General features: G+C 42.4%; 1 protein-coding gene across 3 annotated transcripts in view; it reads left to right on the forward strand.

The window, feature by feature from the left end:
* LOC135198791 (coatomer subunit zeta-1-like) overlaps window positions 1-26,017 on the forward strand; it is a 62,264-nt gene extending 36,247 nt beyond the window's left edge. For all 3 annotated transcript variants that reach the window (XM_064226740.1, XM_064226738.1, XM_064226739.1), the window contains one exon: window positions 25,647-26,017. Coding sequence is in view for 2 of the 3 variants with exons in the window: in XM_064226738.1 (XP_064082808.1) it covers window positions 25,647-25,694 (48 nt within the window). In the remaining variant the exon portion in view is untranslated. The remainder of the gene's footprint in view (window positions 1-25,646) is intronic.
* Window positions 26,018-26,522: the final 505 nt, after the last annotated feature.

Here is a 26,522-nt window from a genome sequence, read left to right on the forward strand (position 1 = left end):
TTGCTGTCTAGACAAGTGAACCCTAATGTTGTAAGATTAACCTTGGATCAGGTTAAAATGGAGTGCCCTTCGATGACGTACCAAGAGGCTGTTACGTTAGAAGCAACAATTTCTTCTGTCTTTCAGGCTGCTTCTTGGTTAGATCTTTGGTCAACAGCAGTGGCGAAGATTGCATCCTCGGAAGTGACAAGAAAAGTAGTGGATGAATCGTTCATTAGATTACTACAGTCAGGTTCCAAGGCGATTGCATACCTGACAAACATAAGTGCCAATGTTTGGGCAAATATCCTGCTAATGAGGAGAGATGCAGCGTTGGCTAGACTAAGCCGCACTGTGGATTTGGATTCCCTGTTAGCGATGAGGAATGGGGATATCTTGGAGTCGCAACTGCTGTTGCCAGAGGTCATACTGGAAGAGGCGATAGATAGAAGAAGGATGGACACTAACGATAGGTTGGTGCAGCAGGCAGTTAGGAAAACGTCCAACAGTCAAGCTACTCCTTTGGAGGGGGGACAGCAGCAAATGTCTCGGAACAAGACAGTGAGACATGACATCCCTAATAGAGCCACAAGACCCTCTTCCCCAAAGAGGCCAACTCATCGGCCCTTTCACAATAGAAACAACAGAGGGAGGGGCAATAGGGGAAGAGGGAGAGGCTCAAGAAGATAGGATTGGCGCCTCTCATCACTCGGCCACACCAGTGGGGGGTTGCCTGGTAAATCACTGGAAGGTGTGGCAGGAACTAGGGGCAGAGCAGTGGGTGGTGGATGTTCTCAGGATCGGGTATTTGATCCCATTCGAGGTAACCCCGCCCCTGACAGATCAGCCATTACCCCACTTCGCTTATACCCACGAATCTCAGAAGGCCATTATTCTGCAGCACGAAGTGAAGAAGATGATGGAAAAAGGAGCTGTGGAACAAGTATGCAGTCCGTCAAAAGGCTTCTACAGCAGGATTTTCCTGGTACCCAAAGCCAACAGGGAGTGGAGGACAGTAATAGACCTGTCAACTCTGAATCTGTTTATAAAGAAAACCAGTTTCAAAATGGAAACTGCAAAAACGGTTCTACAAGCAGTCAGGATCGGGGACTTTATGCTGACAGTCGATCTAAAGGACACATACTTTCAGATACCAGTCCATCAGTCTTCAAGGAAATTTCTCCGCTTCAGTCTTGCAGGGAAAGCTTTCGAATTCAAGGTCCTGTGCTTCGGATTGACGTCTCCTCAAGTTTTTACAAGTGTGTTCACTCTCGTGTCGACGTGGGCGCATGCTCAGGGGATCAGGCTAATAAGGTATCTGGATGATTGGCTGGTGATAGCAAAGTCCAGGGAGAAATTACTCAGGGACAGGGCGACCCTCCTGCAGCTTTGTCACAGCCTAGGTATTGTGATAAATCAGGAGAAGTCGCAGTTGGATCCAAGTCAACGTTTGGAGTATCTGGGAATGATTATAGACACAACAGAAGCCAAAGTATTCCCGACAGACCAAAGAATAGAGAAATGCAAACAAGTCATGTGCTGGAACGGACTAGATGCAGGTGAGGTGGTCAGCCATACTGTGAAGCTATCTTAGGTTATGATATACTTTTCAGTAGCAACACACCCCTCTAGATAATAGGGAAGAGAGGGGTGAGGGTGGATCCAGTTGCAAGGGACAAGAGTAAACCATAGAATGGTATCAACACCCAGTGAGGGAAACCAATAGATTCGCTTATATCTTTGGTTCTAGGTTCATTGTCCATTCTCTTAGAATTTCCCTATATATTCGGAAATGGATAAGGTGGCAAACTCCCAGTCAGTTGTAGAGACTTACCTCCCTCCAATAAGTAAGTCTATCCTAATGTTAAGACCGAAGGTTTGTTCCGTATATGAACAAATACCAAATTTGTAACTAATTTGTATTTTTCATAACTAACAAACCTGAGGTCTTAACAGTTAAAGGCCCACCTCGAACCACCCCTCTAGCAGTCTAGCCGTGGGCATTCTGGGTATACATGCCCCGTGACCTGGTATAGATGCCAATAGTCCCTGGATCTCACAAGTGTAATTTTAATTCTACCGGTTTCCAGCTTGGCGCTAGTAAATCTTAATGTTAAGACCTCAGGTTTATTAGTTATGAAAAATACAAATTAGTTACAAATTTGGTATTTTTCTTCATTCATAGGCTTTGTGTGAGTCAAATAAATTTTTGTACAAGTAACTTACCCAGCAGATATATACTTAGCTATAGACTCGGTCGTCCCGACAGAATTTCAAAACTCGCGGCACACGCGACAGGTAGGTCAGGTGATCCACCATTCCCGCCGCTGGGTGGCGGGGTCTGGAACTATTCCCGTTTTCTAAGCCATAATTTCTCTGTCGGTTGAACGGACAACACCTATTGTTCGTTCCTCCATCTTGGATTTCAACTCGTTTGCCGAGAATTTGGATTGGTTTTTTGGTGACGTATTCTGTTTTTTCTCTGGCTTGGCATACGCTTATTGTGGACTGTTTTTCGACTTTGGTTTTGACTACTCTTTCACGATGTCTGACGCTAAGGCTTCACCTATGTTTAGAGTTTGCAGTAGGGAAGACTGTAAGGTTAGGCTGCCTAAATCGGCATTAGATCCGCATAGTATTTGCGCTAAATGCAGGGAGAATGAATGTTCTTTTATTACACCTTGTGGAATGCGAGAACCTTACGGAGCTTGAATGGAAGGAATTATCATCATATGTTAGGAAGCTTGAGAGAGATAGAGTGAGGAAGGCTTCAGCTAGGTCATCTAGTAGATCTTGCTCCTTAGAACAAGAAATTAACTCTCCATCTAACAATTTTCCCTTAGCCTCAGCTGCTTCTCCCTGTTCTGAATCCAAAGATTCTTCATCAGAGAGGGAAAATGTAAAGCTTCAATTAAGAAACTTCAAGCTCAGCTACGAGCTCTAAACCAAGGTAAGAGTGGTGATAGTGACTTGTGCAGTGTCCCCAGTGCAGTGGAGGGGGCGTCTGACCGGTTCCTCATTGCTCCTAGGCCTAGACCTCTTCCAAACTCCCAGGACCAGGGGAGGAGGAATGTCGAAAGCCGCAGGGAGGATGCAGAACATCCCCAACGGTCAGGCGTCCCTTCGGCAGATCCTGTTGTTAAGTCCCAGGCTGCCTCGGATTGCCGCAGAAAAGGCGTCCTAAAGGAGTGTTTTTCGGCCTCAGACTCTTCCTCTCCTAAACGAGGATGGAGTTCGGCCTCCCGTTCGCGCCCTTTGAAGAGAGCCTGGAAGGCGCCTAAAGGAGACGCTGCTGACTCCAGCCCAGAGCGTTTTCCCGAGGATTGGCCTTCGGGACCTAAGAGGACTAGACAAGAGGAGCCTGCTCTTCAGGATCCGACCAAGAAGTTTTGGTTAATCTGCAAGAGCAGTTAGCGTCGCTCGTAGGCTCTTTTGCTAAGGACTCTACAAGGAGGAAGGATGTCTCGCTCCCTGTTAAGAGTTCCGCTAAGCGTCCTTCTTCGTACAGGAGAGAACTCTCACGTTCTCCAGGGCGTTTATCGCCTTCGTCAAGGGACTCGTCGGATAGGAGTTGTTCTCCTGAGAGAAGAGCCCTTTCGCCCTATAGGCTGGCTTCCCCGAAGCGCCCTCTTAGACACAGCGCATCGAGCAGAAGTCTCGATCGGTTTAGATACAAGGAACCGGAAAACCGATTTAGGTATCAGGATCCCTTGGGTCTTCAGGACCAGGAGCCAGACAGACGCAAAGAGGCAGCAAGACGCAAGAAAGGACGTCAAGAGCCTCTTAGAACGCTGGATTCAGGACGTCAGGATTCTGCTAGAAGGCAGGAATCAGGACGCTTTGAGCCAGGACGCCATGAGTCAGGGCGCCAGGAGTCAGGGCGCCAGGAGTCAGGGCGCCAGGAGTCAGGGCGCCAGGAGTCAGGGCGCCAGGAGTCAGGGCGCCAGGAGTCAGGGCGCCAGGAGTCAGGGCGCCAGGAGTCAGGGCGCCAGGAGTCAGGGCGTCAGGAGTCAGGGCGCCAGGAGTTAGGACGCCAGAAAACAGGACGCCAGGAGTACGTTAGGCGTCAAGTGTTAGGGCGCCAAGAGCCTGTTAAGCGTCAGGAATCAGGACGCGGGGATCTTTTCAAGCGCCCTGAATCAGGACGCCAGGAGCCTAGCAAGCGCCACGAACCCGACGAACCTAGACAACAAGAGTCTAGTAGGCACAAGAGTGTTGCCGACAGACAGGAGCCTCACTCTTCGTATAGGAGTGCTAATGTTCCGCGCTCCCCTTCTCGGGAAAGGAGTTCTTCTCCCGGGAAGAGCCAGATCACTCCAAAACGATCTCCTTCTGTAGATCAGTTGGACCAGGTATCGGAAGACGAAGAGCCTGTAGATGTAGCAGTTTTCGGACTACAAGAGACTTTCTCTTTTGCTGCTAAAGGAGTTCGGAGACTCCCTTCATCCTGCGGACCCTCCTTCACCAGGATCGTTGATGTCCAGCACTAAAGCTCTCAAATCGTCTTCCTTCGTTAAGATGCGCCCCGCTCTTTGTATGAAAAAGGCATTGAAAACTTTTTCAGAGTGGTTGACTTCCAGAAGGGAAGCGGGCAAGACAGTTTTTTCCTGCCCTCCTTCCAAGTTAACAGGCAAACCAGGAAGGTGGTACGAGACCAAAGAGCCGATGGGGTTAGGCCTGCCTTCTTCCGCGGATGCGGATTTTGCTTCCTTAGTGGACTCTGCTAGGAGGAAGTCGTTGCTGTCTGCTAAGGCGACTTGGGGCATGTGTGAGCTGGACCACCTTCTAAAGGGCCTCTTTAAAACCCTAGAAGTCTTCAACTTTATGGACTGGGCGTTAGGAGCTTTAGCGAAGAGAGCTCAGGACACGGACTTTGTTTCTATGGAGGAACTTTCGAGCGTCCTGGCTTGTCTGGACAGAGCGGTCATGGACGGTTCTGTAGAAGTTGCCTCTCTTTTTGGAACGGGAGTTTTGAAGAAGAGATCTGTCTTTAGCTTTTTCTTAGCAAGAGCAGTATCACCCTTGCAAAGGACATCTCTTCTTTTTGCTCCTTTATCCCCGCACCTTTTTCCACAAGAGACGGTTAGAGAAGTTTCGAAATCTCTTACGGAGAAGGCAACTCAAGATCTCCTCACGCACTCAGCCAAGAAGTTTAGGCCGGCAGTGCCGATAGAGAAGAAAGAGAGACCCTCTTTTGTTCAGCCCTTTCGAGGGGCCTCCTCTTCTAGAGCCCCTCTTAGAGGTCGAAGACCAGAGAGAAAGAGTAGACCATCTAGAAGGTCCTTCGGGAAGTCTAGATGAACAGCAAGTCCTCCAGACGAAGGTAGGCGCCAGGCTACTCCACTTTGCCAAAGTCTGGGCGCAGAAGGGAGCGGACTCCTGGTCCCTCTCTATCCTGAAAAAAGGATACTTGATCCCCTTCAGGGAAAATCCTCCCTTGACGACAACTCCAAGGGAGTTAACCGCCAGATACTCGGATCCGGTACGAAAGCTTGCTATGTTGTAAGCAGTGGAACAGATGATTTCCAAGGAAGCGGTAGAACTGGTTCAAGATCTCCAGTCCCCAGGATTCTACAATCGGCTATTCCTGGTACCGAAAGCATCGGGGGGATGGAGACCAGTTCTAGACATCAGTGCCCTGAATTTCTTTGTCTTGAAGAAGAAATTTTCAATGGAGACGTCTTCCTCTGTTCTATCTGCTCTTCGTCCAGGGGACTGGATGGTGTCCCTGGACCTTCAGGATGCGTATTTCCATGCCAATTCATCCGGCAGCCAAGGAAATATCTGAGGTTCATGTTCCAAGGGAAAGTGTTCCAGTTCCGAGCGATGTGCTTCGGACTTTCGACTGCCCCTCAAGTCTTTACGGACATCATGAAGAATGTAGCTTATTGGCTACATCTGGAAGGGATCAGGATCTCGTTATATCTGGACGATTGGCTAATAAGAGCCCAATCGGAGAAAAAATGTCTGGAGGACCTTTTAGTGACTCTAAAGTTGACAAAGTCCTTAGGACTTTTAGTAAATCACGAGAAATCCATGCTGACTCCCCAGCAAAGTATTGTCTATCTGGGGATTCAGATGGATTCTCGGGATTTTCTAGCGTATCCTTCGCAGGAAAGGAGAGAACGCTGCCTAGAAAAGGTGTCAGTCTTCTTAAGGAAAGAACATTGTTCCGCGAGGGAATGGATGAGCTTGCTGGGGACCCTCTCCTCGATGGAACAGTTCGTTTCCTTAGGAAGACTTCACCTACGACCCCTTCAATTTTATCTGAAGGAGAAGTGGGATTGGAAGTCCAACAATCTGGGAGAGACTTTTCCAATCTCGAAACGGATCAAGGAGAATATCCGTTGGTGGTTAGATCCACAGAAACTAAGCCAAGGAATCTCCCTTCGCTTACAGAACCCGCACCTAGCGTTGTTTGCAGACGCCTCAGATTCAGGGTGGGGAGCGACCCTCAAGGTTTCGCAAGAATTGGTCAGGCATTTGGGAAGGAGAACAAGTGTCCTGGCACATCAACAAGAAAGAGCTAACAGCCATTCATCTAGCTTTGGTTCATTTCGAGGAACAGGTCTCAGGTCTGGGGATTCAGATTCACTCGGACAACACAACAGCCCTCGCTTATATAAAGAAGCAAGGGGGACGCATTCCTTTTCCCTGTACGAATCAGCAAAGGATCTGCTGGATTTGGGCACAGGAAAGGAAAGATCTCCTCTCCTCACAAGGTTTGTACAGGGAGAGAAAAATGTCCGGGCAGATCTGTTAAGCAGAAAAGATCAAGTCCTACCCACGGAATGGACTCTCAATCCTCAGATTTGCCAACAACTGTGGCATCTGTGGGGAAGGCCCAATATAGACCTGTTCGCGACCAACAAGAACCACAGATTAGAACCTATTGCTCCCGATCTCGGATCCTCAAGCAGTAGCAGTAGACAGCTTTCTGCTAGATTGGACGGGCTTGGACGCGTACGCCTTCCCTCCTTTCAAGATAGTAGGAGAAGTGTTGAGAAAGTTCGCTTGCTCGGAAGGAACAAGAATGACCCTCATCGCTCCCTTTTGGCCGGCTCTCGATTGGTTCACAGAGGTGCTGGAGTGGTTAGTGGATTTTCCAAGATCGCTTCCACTAAGGAACGATCTTCTCAAACAACCCACTTCGACAGGTTTCACAAAAACCTACCCCGCTCTAAGTCTGACCACCTTCAGACTGTCGAAGGACTTGTCAGAGCAAGGGGCTTTTCACGAGAAGTGGCGAAGGCATGCAAGAGCCAGAAGAGTCTCCACTTCTAAAGTATATCATCGAAGTGGGAGTTGTTTAGAAGAGGTGTAGGGAAAAGAAAATATCCTCCTCCAGTACCTCTGTAACTGAAATCGCAGATTTTCTCCTATATTTGAGAAAAGACTGTAACCTTCCAGTTTCAACAGTGAAGGGTTACAGAAGTATGCTGGCCTCAGTTTTTCGACATAGAGGAATAGATCTGACAAACAATAAAGATCTTCATGACCTTATAAAGTCTTTGAGACCACGAAAGAACATGTAATTAAGAAGCCTAGCTGGAACTTGGATGTGGTCCTCAAGTTCCTAATGTCGGAAAAATTCGTACCGTCTCACGCAGCTTCGTTTAGGGACTTAACAAGAAAGTCTTTATTCCTTTTGCGTTAGCAACAGCCAAGAGAGTGAGCGAGTTGCAAGCTTTGGAAGGTAAAGTGGGGTTTAAGAAAGATTCAGCGATTTGCTCCTTTCAACCATTTTTTCTAGCGAAAAATGAAAATCCCTCAAAGCCTTGGCTAAGAAGCTTTGAGATAAAAGGAATATCTTCATTAACAGGGAGAGAACTAGAAAGGACTTTGTGTCCAGTCAGGGCACTCAAGTTCTACCTGGAGAAGAAGAAGTTGCTGAAAGGTACAGAAGAAAGTCTTTGGTGCTCTGTAAGAGATCCGAAAAGAGCGATTTCTAAGAACGCCCTTACATTCTTCATAAAAGATGTAATAAGGGAAGCTCACCTTAAATGCGAAGAAGAGCATTTCAAGGTTCTCAGAGTGAGAGCTCATGAAGTGAGAGCCATAGCTACGTCGATGGCATTTCACAAAACATGGTCGCTTCAGGCTCTTATAGATTCGACATTTTGGAGATGTAATTCGGTGTTCGCCTCGAATTACCTAAGAGATGTTAAAATTTCGTACGAAAAGTGCTTTTGCTCTGGGAGCGTATGTTTCGGCGAATTCAGTGCTGGGAGAAGGGCTGAGGCTAATCCTTCCTATTTAGTTTAAGGCTTAAAATTACTGTTTATTGGTGGTTGTTTTTATTGGTTAATTGTCAGAGGGAATAGGGACCCTCTTACAATTCATAGATTGTAATAAGACTAACATGGTCAGGTGATCGGGATTGGCTTCAGTGCTCTTTGTGATTTGTTTAATAACCTTAACTCTGTCATGTAAGAGGGCGAGTCTCCATTGATATGACAAAAGGTCAAGGCTCTACCATGTAAGTGGGTCAGCCCCCATTGGTACGATCCAGTATAGGCTCTGTCGCGTAAGCGGGCTAGCCCCCATTGACACGATCCAAAGAGTTATTCAACCATAGGTTCATTCCTCGTTGAAACTCTTGAGGCAAGCAGACTCATCGACAGTAGTCATGAAGTCTTCAGCCCAATAAGGTAGGAACTATGGATTATGTTATCCAAGAACATAGGTTGTTTTTTCCCTGTTTTTTAATGTATTTAGTTAAGTATTATGTTGTTTTTAGCTGTCTCTTGCCCGCCACCAAGGGTGCCAATCAGCTAAGTATATATCTGCTGGGTAAGTTACTTGTACAAAAATGATATTGTTAAGATACAATAAAGTTTTGTACATACTTACCTGGCAGATATATACGATTAATGGCCCACCCAGCCTCCCCTCAGGAGACAGGTGTAAGAGAAATTATGGCTTAGAAAACGGGAATAGTTCCAGACCCCGCCACCCAGCGGCGGGAATGGTGGATCACCTGACCTACCTGTCGCGTGTGCCGCGAGTTTTGAAATTCTGTCGGGACGACCGAGTCTATAGCTAAGTATATATCTGCCAGGTAAGTATGTACAAAACTTTATTGTATCTTAACAATATCATTTTTGACCTAAAAAGTAATTCTTGTATTATCTATATATATATTTATCATTCCTTTAGGCTACAATTTTACATTGATGATGTTTACAGGGTGTAAGCTTACTTTCTATACAGTGTTCCCCCATATTCACGGGGGATAGGTACCAGACCCCCCTGTGAATAGATGAAACCCTTATAGAAATGCCTAAAACTGCCTATTTGAAGATTGAAAAAGAAACCCACAAAATTATACAGTAATTTTGTGGGTTTCTTTTTCAATCTTCAGAAGAAAACTTAAAAGAAGTTTTTGTTTGGTTCTGCCTATTTTGATAGGTAAAACTCAAGAAAACCCCACTAAAAATGTTTATACCTGTTTTTTAATAGTTTTATCACAAAAAGTGCATTTTATGACGAAATTGATAAAAAACAGGAATTTGTAGATATTTCTCATAGAAAAATACCCCAAATAGGCAAATATTCCTTGAATAATGGGGGTAGTATATGTTCCGGAGAGAAATCCACAAATATGTAGTCCGCGAATACGAGGGGTTCGCTGTATTCTTCAATTAATATTTGCTTTAAAAGTAATTCTTGAATGTTTCATCATTTCTCTGAGCCAAAGTTTTGCCCTTTTTTTGTTTACCAAACCTGGTCTTGCTAACTGTCGGTAAATGGTTTTACTTGCACTTTCCTTTGTAGAGAATTAAAGTTTAAGCATAGAAAGTAGTAGGAGAGAGTGGTGCTTATGGAAGATGAGTTATCATCAGCCGAGAATCTGTCCCAGTAACTGCATCAGGATAGTACTTGATTCAGCAGTACATTCTGAAGATTTTTCTTGTTGTTTTCCCATGTCTCCTGTACAAAGAGACCACACATCTAAGTTGATGTGGAGATTGTGAAAGCTCCTTTCTTGCAGAAACCAGAAGCGCTCACTTCAGCATGATGCCAGCTGGTTCTGCAAGTACTCTGGCACCATGATTGCTGCCATCCAGCATAGTTATCTTGACCACACTCTTAGGTAAACGACTAAACAATGTTGCCAGTGCAATTGCATCTGCACAGTTTGCCTCCATAATGGTCAAAGTTGACTATCAGATGGAGATGGATATTCATTTTGGCTCGACAAATTGTTATACTTCAGCTTTAAAATTATTTAAGGATTAAATTTTTAAAAAATTGTATTCTGTTTGACCATGTTATCAGACGAAAAGCCGCAAGATGGCAACACTGGCACCAATCTCCATTGGGCGCCAGCTCACTGAGCGACAAGGTGCTAAAAGCACCTGAGCGCCAAAAGTGCCCATAAGCACCAGAGCGTCCATCAGTGCCCAGAAGCACCAAAGCGCCCATAAACCCAGGACTTCCATAAGTGCCCAGGAGTGTCCATAAGCATCCAAAAGTGTCCATGAGCACCCAAAAGCATCCGTTAATGCCCATAGTCAACATCAAATATGCCTAAATTGAAAATCATACAAGAAGAAAGCGACTAACTTTTTATTTTCTTTTTTTTATTTATTTTTTTTTTTTTTTTGCATGAGCACCCACCAGTCCCAAGCTCATACCTCAACTGGCATAGAGTACAGCACTTCTGGCACCAGCTACAGCCTGACAACAGATCATTCTCTGACCATTCAAATACTCTCCAGCTCTGTGGGAGAATAAGGAGGTCTGTCCATTTTGAGTTTTCAGAGGACCATTCTTTGCATATAGTAGCATGGTAAGATCCGTTTCATCCACTGACAAGAACGTATTACACTTAAGAACTTTTACCCTTAGGTACCCTGAGAATTAGGAGAGCAGTTTGCCTTCATATAAGTAAAGCTAAGAAGTCAGGATAACCTTTACCCCTTTACCTTACATGTATTTTATGCCTTGTACGTCCATTCTGCCTTCGAACTGCTGGGAATGTAATCGGTCTTTGTTTCTCAATAATTTTATGGAAGTTAAAATTGTTTTCAGACTGTTATTAGTGACTGGCATGGTATAGAGGAAGGAAGCATAGGATTTTTTCCTATTATCTCTTCACCTTGTAATAAGGTGTCAAGTCTTACAGAGCCAGGGGTGCAATGCACCTGAAGCACCCAGCACTTTCCATGAATGGGTTTGGTTTTATCTCAGTGTAGTTGACAATATTGTATGGTGGTTTTATTTTGGTGCTTTGCTAGCCATCGGAGTACTTCCTTTGCGGCATATTTCCCACTAAGAAGGAGGCGACTCATGGCTATACCACCATGCTACTACAGGTTAAGATGAGCACCAACCAGAGACACTATCACAGTAGTTCTCTCAACTGATAAGGAAACAACAAGCATTGTTTTAATGCTAGCAGCATTTCTTATTTCAATTTACTATTACATAATATTTTGAAATAGTATATGTCCTTAATGTTTTTTGAAGTAGTATATGTCAGTCTCCCAACTCCATCAATGAATCAGCTATTTAATTACTGGGTAAGTTACTTAATTAAAAACTACTTTTTTATATTTATACTTGCCCAGTAATTACACAATCAGTGCCCTCCCTCATCCCCTCTGATGGACATAAGGCATGAACAAACTGAGCTTGCTGCTCACAGTCGTTCCTGTTCTCCTGCTAGTGGGTGGGACTGGTCGCTCACACAATAGTTTGAAGTGTTATCCGCAAAATTTTTAATTCAAGTTGCCGTATAAGTGGAACTTATAGTTATGTAATTACTGGGTAAGTTTTTTTATTATAAAAATTTCATTTTTCATGTGATCCCTCTCCTCTCTCACTACCCAACTGTCCACCTCAAATTGCTGTGCTCCAGTTTAGTTATAATTTACCAGCATATCCTTTGGGAAGCCCTTTAGAGAGTTTCTAAATGTTACTCATTGGTCTTATCAAATTAATAAATACTTATAGGAAGGCATGACCTTCAGCAATGTAAGATGGCAAGTTTTCTCAAATTTGACTTCGGAATATTGTTCACAAATACATACTAGTATATGTACCCTTTGGAGAGTTGTGCAGAGATAGGAGGAAACCCCAGCATCGTATGTCAAGCAGGCTTCTCTATCTAAGTACTATATGGGTTTATAAAAATTGCATGGCAGGTATACCAAGGCTATCCCTCAAATGCCACCATCTGTATACCATTTCATTTCTGAAAATGTGCAAGAATATGACTTAAATGAAGACTGAATTTGCAATAAATAAAACAAAATTATATGCCATCATTCCTGGAGGTGCCTTCCCATCTCAGCTGTGTCACTTGGAACATCCTATGTGACCCATATTGATTAGTACTTGGCAGGCACCATTCTCCTTTTTTCCTTTGCTTGTCATCCCGTTGAGCATACACCCGTGTCACAAGTGTGATGTGAGCACCAACACCATAGCATATGTGTACAGTAGTCATCTTTCAGTTACCAACAACTTGGTTACATGTGCTGTAGGTTTCACCTAAGATACTTTTTTTTTTTTTCATTCTTGGGGGTATTATTTATCATATGTTGAATACACCTTTATCATATGTTGAATACACCTCAAGTCAAGGATGTCCTAAAACTTGTTAGTTATGTCAAGGGTATTGATGAAACTTCCCTAGGTAGATCAAATATTGATGAAAGGAGATGTAGATGGCGTAAATATTCTAGCTAGCCGTGGGAGAAAAGTTCTGAATAGTGTTGACTGACTGGGCTCTTGTGGACACAAGAAGAATTGGAAGATCTAGACCTGCGTAATGAAAACGATGGGAAAGGAGGCTGGAGATTTACAGTAGGTAAAGTACAGGAAGGACATGTGCGAAATTTCTCATAAGCCCTTTGTATCACATTTAAGTGGAGGCAGTACAGTAATGGTATTTTCTAATGTTACAAACCATTGTTCAAGTCATATACTAAGATCATATTCATTAAGGGGTTTAGTGATTGAATGGGACAGTTCTTTCTCCAGTACTATAACATGTACATGATTGCTTTGCTTACCTGGAATAGTCTACTTCATAATTTGAACACTTCACTTCCTTGAATGATAACGGCATTTTAATGGCCTTTTGAAGAAAAAATAGCATCCTTAACCTTTGCCATTCAAATTAATTAAAAAATATACTTGTATAGGTTAGAACTTAGTAATTCATTTCACACTTGAAGAATCAACTTGACTCATAATGATAACAGGAATGATAATTGTAATTCTAGGTTTTTATCCATATATTTGTGATAATTTGTACAGCATCCCTGTTACACTAAAGCCAGAGGAGTATTTTTTCTCAGTAATGAGACTTGCACTAAAGGAAATTTGGTCACTGTATCTATACATTATGAATGGTCATCATGATAGTACATATCTATATTTAGGTAGATATCAACTTTATTTGAAGAAATATGATTCTACTTGCTAATGCAAGTCAGTTTGTACTTTTAAGGCTTAATCCTGATGGTCTTGGTAAGTGATATATTAAAACTCAAACTTTGATTAATATCAATAAGTAGTAATACTTTGAATACTTATGCTGTACTATGCCTGTAGAGTTTGTTACACTAGCAAATTTTTCATGGACTTTTGAATATGTCGTTGACTATTCGTGTTTTGACAACAACTTTCTGGTATCGTTGTCATGGATTTAAAAAAAATACTGATCAAATTCAACACGCCACTACCGTCGACTTTGTTGTTTGTTTACATCTCATAGAGCATGCATTTCAAGTCATCAAAAGAAAGGTGGAGAGTTGTTGCTAAATAACTAAGAATGAGGGTCAATTGCTCTGCAGCAGAGACACCTTTCCTCATTTTAGTATCTGCTTTTTCGATATGAGGTGTCATCATGTTCAACAGATGAATGAACTCTTCTTTGGTCAGTCTAATCCATTTCTTCATGATTAGCTCATCTTCCATGCTCAGTTCCTTTACTAGTCTAATGAACCATTTTGTTTTCATGTCATTTTAACCAGGACCAAGTCCAAAGATTTTTTTTTTATAGTTCTTTGTAACATCATTAAACACAACAGCATGACCCACTATTACAGATGGCATTCTGTTAAAAGGCATACTTGTTTTAAGACTCTTGGAAGTCACAGCTGAGGCGGTTTGTTTAAACGTTTTGACGACAACAAACACGGTATGAAGGTGTGTGACAACTAGAGTACAGAATGACGTCCTTTTTTGGAAAGTTTTCAACAAACTCAGAAAAAGTTGACGGAAATATTGCTTGTGACAGCGCCTTAAATCACATCCATTAGGACAGGTTGGCTGCTATTTCAATCTTGGTGGTTTAACAGTTATGTAGAATAGCAGTAGTACCGTTTTTGAAATTAGACATTGTAGTTATATTCACATAGGTTTGAGGTGAGCTGTGAGCTGTACTCAAACCTAGTGAATATAATTACAATGTAGTTATAGTAGTTATATTCACATAGGTTTAAGGTGAGCTGTGAGCTGTACGTACTCTTCTTACTCCACATGAGCATTCTGACTGGCATTTAGAACTTGAATAATGAGAATACAGTATTATAATAGTAGTTAAAAGAGCAGCTGTCCGAAAACTAAGTTAAGTTCTATATGTAATGAATTCACAGCAGCCGTGCATCTGGTGCCCAACCCTGTCCCTTACAGCATTCCTGATTGGCTGTTGATGCACCTTTCCTGACAGACGTCTTTCAAAAGTTATAACTTTCATTACAACTTAGTTTTACCAGAAGATAAGTAGTGTTTCCCACTATCATCACTAAACATCATCAAGCCAATGATTTAAGGATTTTAATGATATATGAATTATGTACTTCAGTAAACATAATGCTAAAATAATGTATCATGAAATAAACAAGAAATTTTTAAAATAAAATATATTCCTTCATTCCTTACATGACAACACAGTGCATTCATCATTTATTGCCTTGTGTTTCATACAGTATCATAACTTAAATGCCATGGATGACAATGCTACCAAAAACTATAGGTAGGGCTATCAGTGTGAAAATAACAAGCAAAAGATTAAGAATAATCTCTTGACCTCCTCTTTGTGTAGGCATGTCCTTGTCATGTGACCAGTCGATGACATCGTCATCGTGATACGATCCCTCGATAGTAGTAGTCTTATGGGGGAAAAAGAAAAATAAGAAGTCATTAAGTATTGTCACTATCATTATCACTATCACACTCTTTCATATCCTATAGTGGAAATCTCAGTATGAAAAAAAGTCATCACTTTGAGAGATAGATATACCTTATGGAAGAAATTAATTCATCCCATTGGTTTTTCTTTCACTACAATCTTTTCTCGTTTACTCCTATATCCCTCTCATTATTCCTCTTTATTACATATACTGTATTATTATTATTTGATTTTTCATATTAAGATTTCCACTATAGGATATGAGAGAGGGTAATAGTGATAACGATAGTGAAGTTTTAGTTTTATCACCCCCCCCTCCCCCCCCATAAGGCTACTTCTGTTGAGGGATTGTGATCACGATGATGACGTCATCAACTGGTCATGTGACCAGGAAGTGCCTACACAATGATGAGATAGAGATTATTCTTGATCTTTTGCTTGTTATTTTCACATTGATGGCCCTACCTATAATCTTTGGGTAGCATTGTCATCCAAGGCATTTAAGCTACTGTACTGTATGAAACACAAGACAATAAATGATGGATGCACTCCAATGTCATGTAAGTAATGAAGGAATATATTTTATTTTTAAAATTTCAAGTTTATTTCACTGAAGTACATAATTCATATATCATTATAATCCTTAAATCATTGGCTTGACGATGTTTAGTGAAATTAGGAAACACTACTTTTCTTCACAGTATGACGTTTTGAGAGACTGACGAGTTTGCAACTTTCCAGCCCTACGGTTGGCTGATCAACAGCCAATCAGGAGCGCCGTAAGGGACAGGATTGGGCACCAGATGCACGGCTGCTTTGAATTCATTATAGTCATGTCAATATGAAAGAATTGATATTTTAGACTGTGTTAGATGTCAACAGAAAAGTTTTCCAACTTTTAGTGTTCCCACTTAGGGAGCATGCTTGGGCCTCCTTCAAGGTTAGGAGTGTATGTTTAGTCATTAGAAATTATGGTTTCATACAATCAACTTACCTGTCAGATATATACATAGCTAAGACTCCGTCGTCCCCGACAGAAATTCAAATTTCGCGCCACTCGCTACAGGTAGGTCAGGTGATCTACCGGCCTGCCCTGGGCGGCAGGACTAGGAACCATCCCCGTTTTCTATCATATTTTCTCTGTCGCCGGTGGTATCAACATTGTTGTTATTACCTCCTGACTTAGATTCATTTTTCAACATTTGATCAACGTTTTTCGGCTTTTTGGTGACGTATTTGGATCGTGTTTTGGCATTCGCTACTGTGGACTGTTTTTGGAATAACTCTTTTGGATTTTTCTCAGTATGTCTGATTCTAATGTGAGTGTGAGAATGTGTGTGAATGTAGGCTGCAGGGTGAGGATACCGAAGGCTTCGGTTGATCCTCACACTGTATGCCGTAAATGTAGGGGGGTCCAGTGTTCTGCTATTAATACTTGTAAGGAATGCGAGGGATTGAATGCAGAAGAGTGGAAGACTTTGACTTCTTATTTGAAGAAGTTAGAGAGGGATAGAGTTAGACGACTGAAAGGTGTGAGTTCAAGGCCTATTGAGCCTTTCACGGATAATTCTAATCCTACGGATGTAGATTCTCCCTATATATCTCATTCTCAGAGTGCTTTTTCGGATTCGGCATCGGAAATCGCCAATCTGAAGGCTACTATTAGAGACATGAAGTCCAAGATGGCTGACTCCAAAGGTAAGGCTAGTGAGAGTGAACATTTCAGTGAAGTGAGTTCTCCCAGTGTTGTGGAGGGGGCGTTTGATCGTCCCTGCGACGCTCCCAGGCCTAGACCTCTTCCAAGCTCACATGCCCAGAGGAGAAGGAAAGTCGAAAGCCTTAAGGGGGTCGTGGGGAATCCCCAACGGTCAGACGTCCCTTCAGCTAGCTCTGCTTCATGGCAGCCAGCTCAAGGGCGCTATAGGAAAAGCGTCCTTCGCGAGTGTTTCTCGTCCTCTCCCTCTCCCTCACCTAAACGAGGGTGGAAGGAGTCGAACTTATCGAGACCGCTGAAGCGTCATATGAAGCAAGACATTGATTCGAGTCCAGAGCGCTTCTCGGATGACGCCCCGTCTGCTATTAAGAAAGCGAAGGTGGCGTCAGCGTCACCTGACGCTTACGAGGAAGTACCCCATCAGGCTTCTTCCCCGAGTGATGACGAGAGACGTCATGCACTAGACGTGGGAGAAGCGTCAAGAAAGATCATCATGGCGGTTCAGGAACAACTGTCATCTCTTGTGGGAGTTTTAGCGCCCCGTCGGAAGGACGTGACGCTTCCAATTAAGAAGTCTCGTCCTCTCGCACCTGCTCGAAGAACGGGGGCTGACGAGAGTGTTGTAAGACAAGAGAAACGAAAGACGTCTTTTAGAAGTGAAGCGTCATTTCAAGCGGATCTTAGACGTGACGCTCCGTCCAAGATTGTGACGCCGAGTAGGAAGCCCTTAGAGAGCGAAGCGTCTTCCAGACGCGAAGCGTCATCAAGACGTCAACAAGAGACGTCATACATGACGCTCGGAGAGCGGGAAGCGTCATACAAGACGTCTTCTAAAGCGCAAGAGAAGCCGCAGGTTGTGACGCCTTCCAAGTCGATCAAAACGGGAAAAAGGAAAGACTTTCATTCCCTTAGCCCCTCTCCTATCAGGAGTTTGTCTCCTCCAGAAGAGGAAAGTTCAGAAAGGAGAACGGAAACTCAGATTTATCCAGAGTTGGAGGAAAACTCGGATGATGACGATCATGGAAGAGAGGGCTTGTCCAACTATAAGGTGTTGACTACCCTGCTTCTGGAGGAATACGGAGACGAGTTGACTCCGGCTGCTCCTCCTTCTCCGCGCTCGCTCTTTTCGAGTGCGAAGGCGAAGAAGCCCTCGTCTTTTCTGAAGATGAAGCCCACCATCTCGATGAAGCGGGCTTTACACGCCTTAGACTCCTGGATGAAGTCGAAGAAAGACTTAGTCAGGACAGTATTTTGCATGCCTCCAGCAAGGTTAGCTGGGAAAAGAGGCATATGGTACAAGACGGGGGAGGATATGGGTATCGCTCTCCCTTCTACAACAGAGGCAGATTTTTCGACGTTAGTTGACGCTTCAAGGCGTCCAAGTCTTAATTCTGCTCGTATCACATGGAGTATTTCAGAACTGGATCATCTCCTCAAGGGACTTTTCCATGTATTGGAAGTCTTCAACTTCTTAGATTGGTCCCTTGGGTGATGTCCAAGAAAGCTCACGATTCACAGGGAATCGAACCTGAAGCCCTGTTATGCGTTTTGTCTTGCATCGACAAAGCGGTACAGGATGGATCTTTTGAAGTCTCTTCATTATTTGGAGCAGGTCTTTTGAAGAAAAGGACGGTGTATGGCGCCTTCTTAACAAAGGCAGTCTCGCATGCTCAGAGGGCAGCTCTACTGTATGCACCTCTGTCTGACTATTTGTTCCCTTCTCAGTTAGTGAAGGACGTGGCTCACTCTTTAACTGAGAAGGCGACGCAGGATCTTCTGACGCAGTCGGCTAGGAAGAAGAAACCTGCTTTAGCTCTGACAAGAAAGAACCTAGCTCTTCTATGCAGCCCTTTCGAGGTGGTCCGATCTCCAGACCTCCCGCAAGAAGGAAGGCTCCAGAGAAGAGAGGTAGGTCCGCCTTTCGTCCCTTTAAAAAGGGAAAATGAAACATTTCTCCTCCAAGCACCAGTAGGTGCCAGGCTCCTGGGATTCGTGGAGGCCTGGACACTGATAGACCGCAGACGCGTCTTCATTGAATATCATAAGGAAGGGATATCGTATCCCTTTCCTGAATACTCCTCCCCTAACGTCAATACCAAGGGAACTATCAGCCAAGTACAAGGACCCTGTGCTGAGGGATACTCTTCGATCGATGGTGGAACAAATGTGGGACAAGAGTGCAATAGAACTAGTACTGGATCAAAACTCCCCGGGGTTTTACAATCGCCTTTTTCTAGTGGCGAAAGCCTCGGGAGGCTGGAGACCAGTACTAGACGTCAGCGCTCTGAACAAATTTGTTCAGAAGGAGAAGTTCTCCATGGAGACTTCTGCTTCAGTCCTAGCGTCATTACGACAAGGAGATTGGATGGTGTCTCTAGATCTCCAGGACGCCTACTTTCACGTCCCGATCCACCCTTCGTCGAAGAAGTACCTCCGTTTCATGACGGGGGGAAGGATCTTTCAGTTCAGAGCCTTGTGTTTCGGCCTGTCCACAGCTCCTCAGGTCTTCACAAGCCTGATGAGGAATGTGGCGAGATTTCTTCATCTCAAAGGAGTGAATGTCTCTATGTATCTAGACGACTGGCTCATCAGGGCCAGATCGGAGAGACAGTGCTTGGAGGACCTAAAGTTAACTCTGGATTTGACCAAGGCGTTGGGATTGCTTGTGAACCTCGAGAAGTCTCAACTGACCCCCAGACAAGACCTAGTCTATCTGGGGATTCGGATGGATTCTCGGGGTTTTCGAGTTTTTCCTTCGCAAGAGAGAACCGCAAAAGGTTTGAGGATAATCTCTCTCTTCTTAGAGAAGCAACAAACGTCAGCGAGGGAATGGTTGAGCCTTCTGGGGACGCTTTCCTCGCTGGAACAGTTCTTCCCACTAGGAAGACTTCATATCCGTCCACTTCAATTCTTCCTCAAGAAGTCTTGGAGCTGGAAAACCGGACAACTGTCGGACGTTTTTCCCATTCCAGTGGAGATAAAGGCACACCTACAGTGGTGGTTGCTACCTCTGGAAGAGAACAAAGGGATCTCTCTAAGAACACAGAACCCAGACCTAGTGTTGTTCTCCGACGCGTCGGAGACGGGTTGGGGAGCGACATTAGGCTCAGAGGAAGTGTCAGGCACCTGGGAACCAGCACAGGTGTCCTGGCACATAAACTGCAAAGAGCTCTTCGCCGTACACCTGGCCTTGAAGAGCCTAGAACCTCTGGTGAGAGACAAGGTAGTGCAAGTAAACGTGGACAACACCACCGCACTTGCCTACATTCGGAAACAGGGAGGGACACACTCCTCGTTCCTTTACGAACTCACGAGGGACCTATTACTTTGGACGTCTCACAGGAACATCTCCCTGCTGACAAGGTTCGTACAGGGAGTAAGGAATGTGAGGGCGGACAGGCTCAGCAGGAGGAACCAGGTCCTTCATACAGAATGGACTCTGCACGAGGAAGTGTGTCTCGATCTCTGGTCTCTGTGGGGAACTCCTCATGTGGATCTCTTCGCAACATACATTTCAAAAAGGCTCCCAGTGTTTTGCTCGGTCGTGGAAGATCCAAGAGCGATTATGGTAGACGCCTTCCTGCTAAACTGGTCTCGAGTGGACGTTTACGCTTTTCCCCCATTCAAAATCCTGGGGTTAGTAATGAAAAAGTTTGTGGCGTCAAAAGAGACGAGGATGACATTAATAGCCCCCTTTTGGCCGGCCCAGGAATGGTTCACGGAGGTGGTAGAGTGGATCGTAGACTTTCCAAGATCCCTACCAGGAAGGACGGATCTTCTCAAACAACCACACTTCAAGAGGTTACCATCAAAACCTCCCCGCTCTCGCTCTGACTGCCTTTCGACTATCGAAAGACTTGTCAGAGCGAGAGGCTTTTCTCGCGAAGTGGCAAGCGCGATCGCGAGAGCTCGCAGAACCTCCACTACGAAAGTATACCAGTCGAAGTGGGAGGTCTTTAGAAGGTGGTGTAGAGCCAAGAAGTTGTCCTCCTCCTCTACCTCTATAGCGGAAATTGCTGATTTCTTGCTATTCCTGAGAGTAAAATCTCATCTAGCCGTATCCACAATAAAGGGATACAGAAGTATGCTCTCGGCTGTATTCAGGAACAGAGGATTAGATCTGGCAAATAACAAAGATCTCCACGATCTCATAAGATCTTTTGAGACTTCAAAGTCTAAGGAACCAGTACCTCCGAACTGGAACTTGGACGTAGTCCTCAATATCTGTCTTCGGATAGATTCGAGCCTCCGCATCTGGCATCATTTAGAGACATAACTAGAAAATGCCTATTCCTTTTATCATTAGCGACAGCAAAAAGAATTAGTGAGTTACAAGCTCTGCAGGATAAAGTAGGATTCAAGGGAGACTCGGCTATTTGCTCGTTTAAGACCCTGTTTTTAGCGAAAAACGAGAATCCCACGAATCCCTGGCCTAGGTCATTCGAAGTCAAAGGAATGTCGAGTCTCGTAGGCAGAGAAGCAGAGAGGTCTCTATGCCCTGTTAGAGCTCTGAAGTTCTATCTTCAGAGGAAGCGTCAGTTGGGAGGCTCTAGACAAGGTCTTTGGTGCGCGGTAAAAGACCCCACAAGACTGATGTCCAAGAATGCTCTAGCGTTCTTTGTAAGAAACGTCATTACGGACGCTCATAAGGTCTGTCCTGACGAACAATTACAACTACTGAGAGTAAAAGCTCATGAAGTAAGAGCGGTTGCGACGTCTCTCGCGTTTTATAAGAATATGTCGCTTAAAAACATTATAGATACGACATATTGGAGATGCAACTCAGTATTTGCATCTCATTACTTGAAAGACGTGCATGTGACGTATGAGAAGTGCTTTTCTCTAGGTCCTATCGTATCGGCAGATACGATTCTGGGTACGGGAGCCGACACCAATCCTTAAATGTATATACTTTTCTTCTGTTTGGATATGATCGAATCTCTTCGAACAATGGAGGACTTAGGCTAGCACGGGCGGCCGTCTATGTTGTTCAGTAAGAGAATTCTTGTCATATCCAATTAGTTGAGTATAATTTTTTTTTGAAAATTATGTATGTGTGCGTAGTGGTTTTGAGTTACGGTTGTTGTGACGAGTTCGGGGATAACTCGTAACAATCTTTAGTTCTAACATATGGTTAGGATCAGGTGGTCGGGATTGGTTGTGTGCTCCTTCATAAGGTGTATTGTCATATAAGTGGATCAGCACCCATTGACAAAGTCCTTTTAGGCTCTGCTGAGTAAGTGGGTAAGACCCCATCGGCAGACCCACAAGAACTCTTGGCCATAGATCACATATCTCGCTAAAGTTTCTTGAGGTGATGCAGACTACTGGGCAAACACCCACGAAGTCTACCACCTATCAGGTAGGAACCAAGGTTTTATTTATACCTACAACATATGTTGTTTACCTGTCTATTCCATATAGTAGCTGTCTCTTACCCTCCACCGAAGGGTGCCAATCAGCTATGTATATATCTGACAGGTAAGTTGATTGTATGAAAATGATATTGTTATGTTACAATAAAGTTTCATACATACTTACCTGGCAGATATATACAATTAAAGGCCCACCCAGCCTCCCCGCAGGAGACAGGTGGAAGAGAGAAAATATGATAGAAAACGGGGATGGTTCCTAGTCCTGCCGCCCAGGGCAGGCCGGTAGATCACCTGACCTACCTGTAGCGAGTGGCGCGAAATTTGAATTTCTGTCGGGGACGACGGAGTCTTAGCTATGTATATATCAGCCAGGTAAGTATGTATGAAACTTTATTGTAACATAACAATATCATTTTTAACTCTACGTACATTAATGGCAAAGCAAGTTAACAGCAGTTGGCCTCTTGTTTTGTAGCAGTTATGCCTTCAGCACTGGACTTTTGAAATATTAGCAGTTGTTCCACGTATGAATTTGGATTGGTATTTATTACTAGTAATATATTTGTCAGCTTATGATGAAACATTTTTTATGGTGTTTTCCCTGTTAAGATGAATAGAGACGCTACCTTCATCAAGTTCAGAATTTCATATGTTTGTAAATATTTTTAAAAAATTGTATAAATGCAAGATTCCTATTTCTTGAGATCAGTGAAATTATCCTTTGTTGTTTGTCACTTACACTATTATAAGTGTTAGATTTATAGAAGACTCATGATTAGTTTTGGTTTAAGCTCCAAAACTTCTCTTCGGTACATTAGGTTGGTATGTTTTTCTTCGATCTTTCAGAAGCCTGATTCCAACTTGAAAAAAATAGGAATTGTTACTTTTCCTCAGTGAATTAGAAGATTTATAGACTAGACTATGATACATTAATGATTGTATTTCATGTTTTAAGTGGAAATATATAGTTGGTTTTCTGTGTGACAGATTTAACATTTTTCTGTTCTAAGGAATTACATTGGTATTACATATTTATGACAATCATGAGATTTTAAAATACAAATTTTGGGTACGTATTATCATGATTACATTCCCAAGATCTGTATTGTAATGGCCATAACAGTCACAGTGTCTCAATTTCATTCTTTTTTGGATCATGCTTTCCACTGAAAGCCTTGAAATCTAAAGGAAATGAACCCAGAAGTTCTCTCTAGGCGAGTCTGACTCCCCACTTGTTAGAAGCTTGTTAAAACCAAGCTACAGTTAAGAAATTTAACACTTCTTAATATAGGGGTAAGTGGGTGTTTGGATCCCACCTAAGGAGAATTTCTTATTCTATTTCCTTTCATATTTTAAGACTGTTAAGTATAGTCAGAAATATGTATTAAAAATTCAAGAGGAGGAGGTTGGAGTGGCATTGCAATGCACATTTGTGTACCTTTCATTATTTTTTTTTCTTTTTCAGTAGTTTTCTCATCAATCGTATTGTTCTGATAGTCTTATTATAAAGCTTTATGGGTTTTGCATATAAGGTCTACATAAAAGTTGTGTATGCATTTAACATTGTCAGTTCCACATGTGAGGAGTGCAAGGTTACAAGTAGTATTGTATAAAAGTAGAGGTAGCCTGGCAGTCCACTTAATGTTGGCATATCCTTTTGGGCCAGCTCTTTGAGAGTTGAAGTAAATAAGCACAGGCGTATGGTGACACAACCTAAGAATAGAAACTGGCACCATATTAGCTAGGTTCCTTTCTTGGGATCAGAATGAATTAAGGTCAGATGGGTGTGGATGGAAGCAATGAAAAATTGCAAGAAGTTTTATGGATTGAATCTCATTGTGGAAAATTTGCTCAGGATTAATAACATTCTTTAGTTGACTGTGGAAAATTTGCTCAGGATCAATAACATTCTTCAGTTGACGGTGCATCACTTGCATCGGTTTTCTAATTCACTTCCCTGCAAATTTGGTACTCACCGATGCGGCACCTTCAAGGACACCCTACCGAAGTCCACTAAATTATACTAGACTCACACCAGTTAATTCTCTTCATTTGGAAGAGACACCGACCTGTCTTGATGACCTTATTACCATGCTGTCTGATATTCAGTCATGCCCTTTCAACTTTTCATAATCTTTTTACATAATGGAAGCAGTTCTTCTTAATAGCATCTGTCTTTTTTTTCTTCTCTTGAATTCATGAACTGACATAGCTGTAATCTTATTTGTATCAGTACAAATATTTTCTTACATTAATGGCTATTTTTCATTTGTTAGGAACAAAATTACCTTGGTTACATTTGGATGTCTCAGAATAAAGACAAAAGTTCAGTATTGATTTGTTGGTTTTGATGATTGATCAAAAATAATCTATTGAGAAAATCTGTCCATGTTCTACCAGAGTTAAGGTAATCATAGTTTTTATACAAGAAATTAACTTTCCACCTTTATTGAATGGTCCCATGTGGTGTCTTTCACAGGCTATAAAAGATCAAAGAATTTAGTGGTCAGAACTGATTTTCTTTACTATTAGCACACCATCTTATTATACCTCATATAACATACCGTAGATTTCTTGGAGGATTCTTAGATATTTCCTAGAGTTTCTACAAAATGGTAAATTGATTAGTAGTCCAAGAGGTTATCCCGACATGTTTTGGCTTCCATATACTATTTTCCATTTTTTTTTTTTTTTTTTTCATGATAGTTGAAGCTATTATACACTGCAGTAAACACTAAGGTAATGGGAACTTATTACTACTACACTACTACTACTACTGTGACACACTTGTTTAAAAGTTATTATATTACATTGTTTATTAGACATCAGATTTAAGGAAATTGTATTTGTGATGTTTGGAATATTGCAATGATAGAGAAATTGTTGGGCATTCTTCTGCAAGGTGTTAATTTCTAGCATTTTATATTTGCTAATAACATCAGCCAAGAAAAATGGAAAATATAGTAGCATAGTTCTGGTCTTTTACCCTTGAGATATATACTACTGAAAATTTTTATAAGACCTTTCACACTTTTTTGTAGCATTTTGTCTGTGTGTGAGAGCTTGCATTTTTGTGTGAGAGCTTGTGGTTTAGTTAATCTGCAAGTGGCACTTTCTCTTTTGTGCAGTACTTCATATTAAATCACTTCACTTTCATTTCTTCATAACATTTCTAACCAACTTCACTTATGGTGGTGGTTGTACAGGTGTAAAGATGGGCATACAGTGTGCTAGAATTTTGTTCAATATTTGCCTTTATTTAAATTATTTCTTGGTTTATTTTAAATATTGATGACATACAGATCCATTTATGTTTTTACATTGACATCATAGAAGACAAACATAAATTAGTGATTTGATATTGATTATCACTAAAAATTCCATATTCATAATTTTCTCAAATATAGTCCTCCATTTTTGTTGGCAGGTTCTGCAGTCAGCCCGTGAGCAACTGAAATGGTCTTTACTAAAGTGATGAGTGAGCCAGGAGTTCAGAGGTTGTATGCAGTGTTTTTAGGATCAAGGAATTTTTAATAGCTAGGTGTTTTGTAATTGTGGAATTCTTTGGTCTCCTCCTTTCTCTTATTTAATACTATTAGTGTAGTAATATTGTTTCAGTATAAATTTTTTGTCATTCCTGAGAGAGCTTTGTCTTTAAGGTAGGAGTTACAGAGATTGTGTAATATTTAGATTATATATATATACCATGTAGTCTCAAAATTTGAGCAAGTTGCCACTTCATGGTTGTTAAGAAAACTTGTTTGTTACACTCATAAATAAGTTTTTGATAATTATAAATTTTATTTACCTTGGGATAATTTCAAGTGTATTTTTTAAAAAGTTACTGCAAACATTTTCAGTATCTTTTTGCTGTTCAAAAGAAAGCAACACTGTCAATTTTTAGTGATGTTACTTTTTAAAGATAAGCATATATACTACAACAAACCAATGTTTCTCTCTTGAGGGGAATAATAATGAACATATACAAAATTTTAGCCTTTACTACTTTCGTGTCTTTATATGAGCTCTGCTTTGAGAAACCATTGCTATGACAGCTTGTTCTTGAAGTTTCTTTCACTCTGTTTCCTTACAATGTTTGTGCAAACTTACTGAAAACATTCCTCTTTGCATGACTCTGTATGGCCAATCCATAAATGGTCCTCTTCACTACTATGAACTCTGGAATGACTGTGGTCTCAACTCTAGCTGGAAGTGCATGCCCTGTGCCCATAGAATTGCTAATTTTTCCGTTCCACTGCTCTAAGGATGTGGAATGTGTAGATTGAAACTTAGGTAGTCCACA

The sequence above is a fragment of the Macrobrachium nipponense genome, chromosome 22, assembly GCF_015104395.2.
Source record: "Macrobrachium nipponense isolate FS-2020 chromosome 22, ASM1510439v2, whole genome shotgun sequence".
Taxonomy (NCBI): Eukaryota; Metazoa; Arthropoda; class Malacostraca; order Decapoda; family Palaemonidae; genus Macrobrachium; species Macrobrachium nipponense.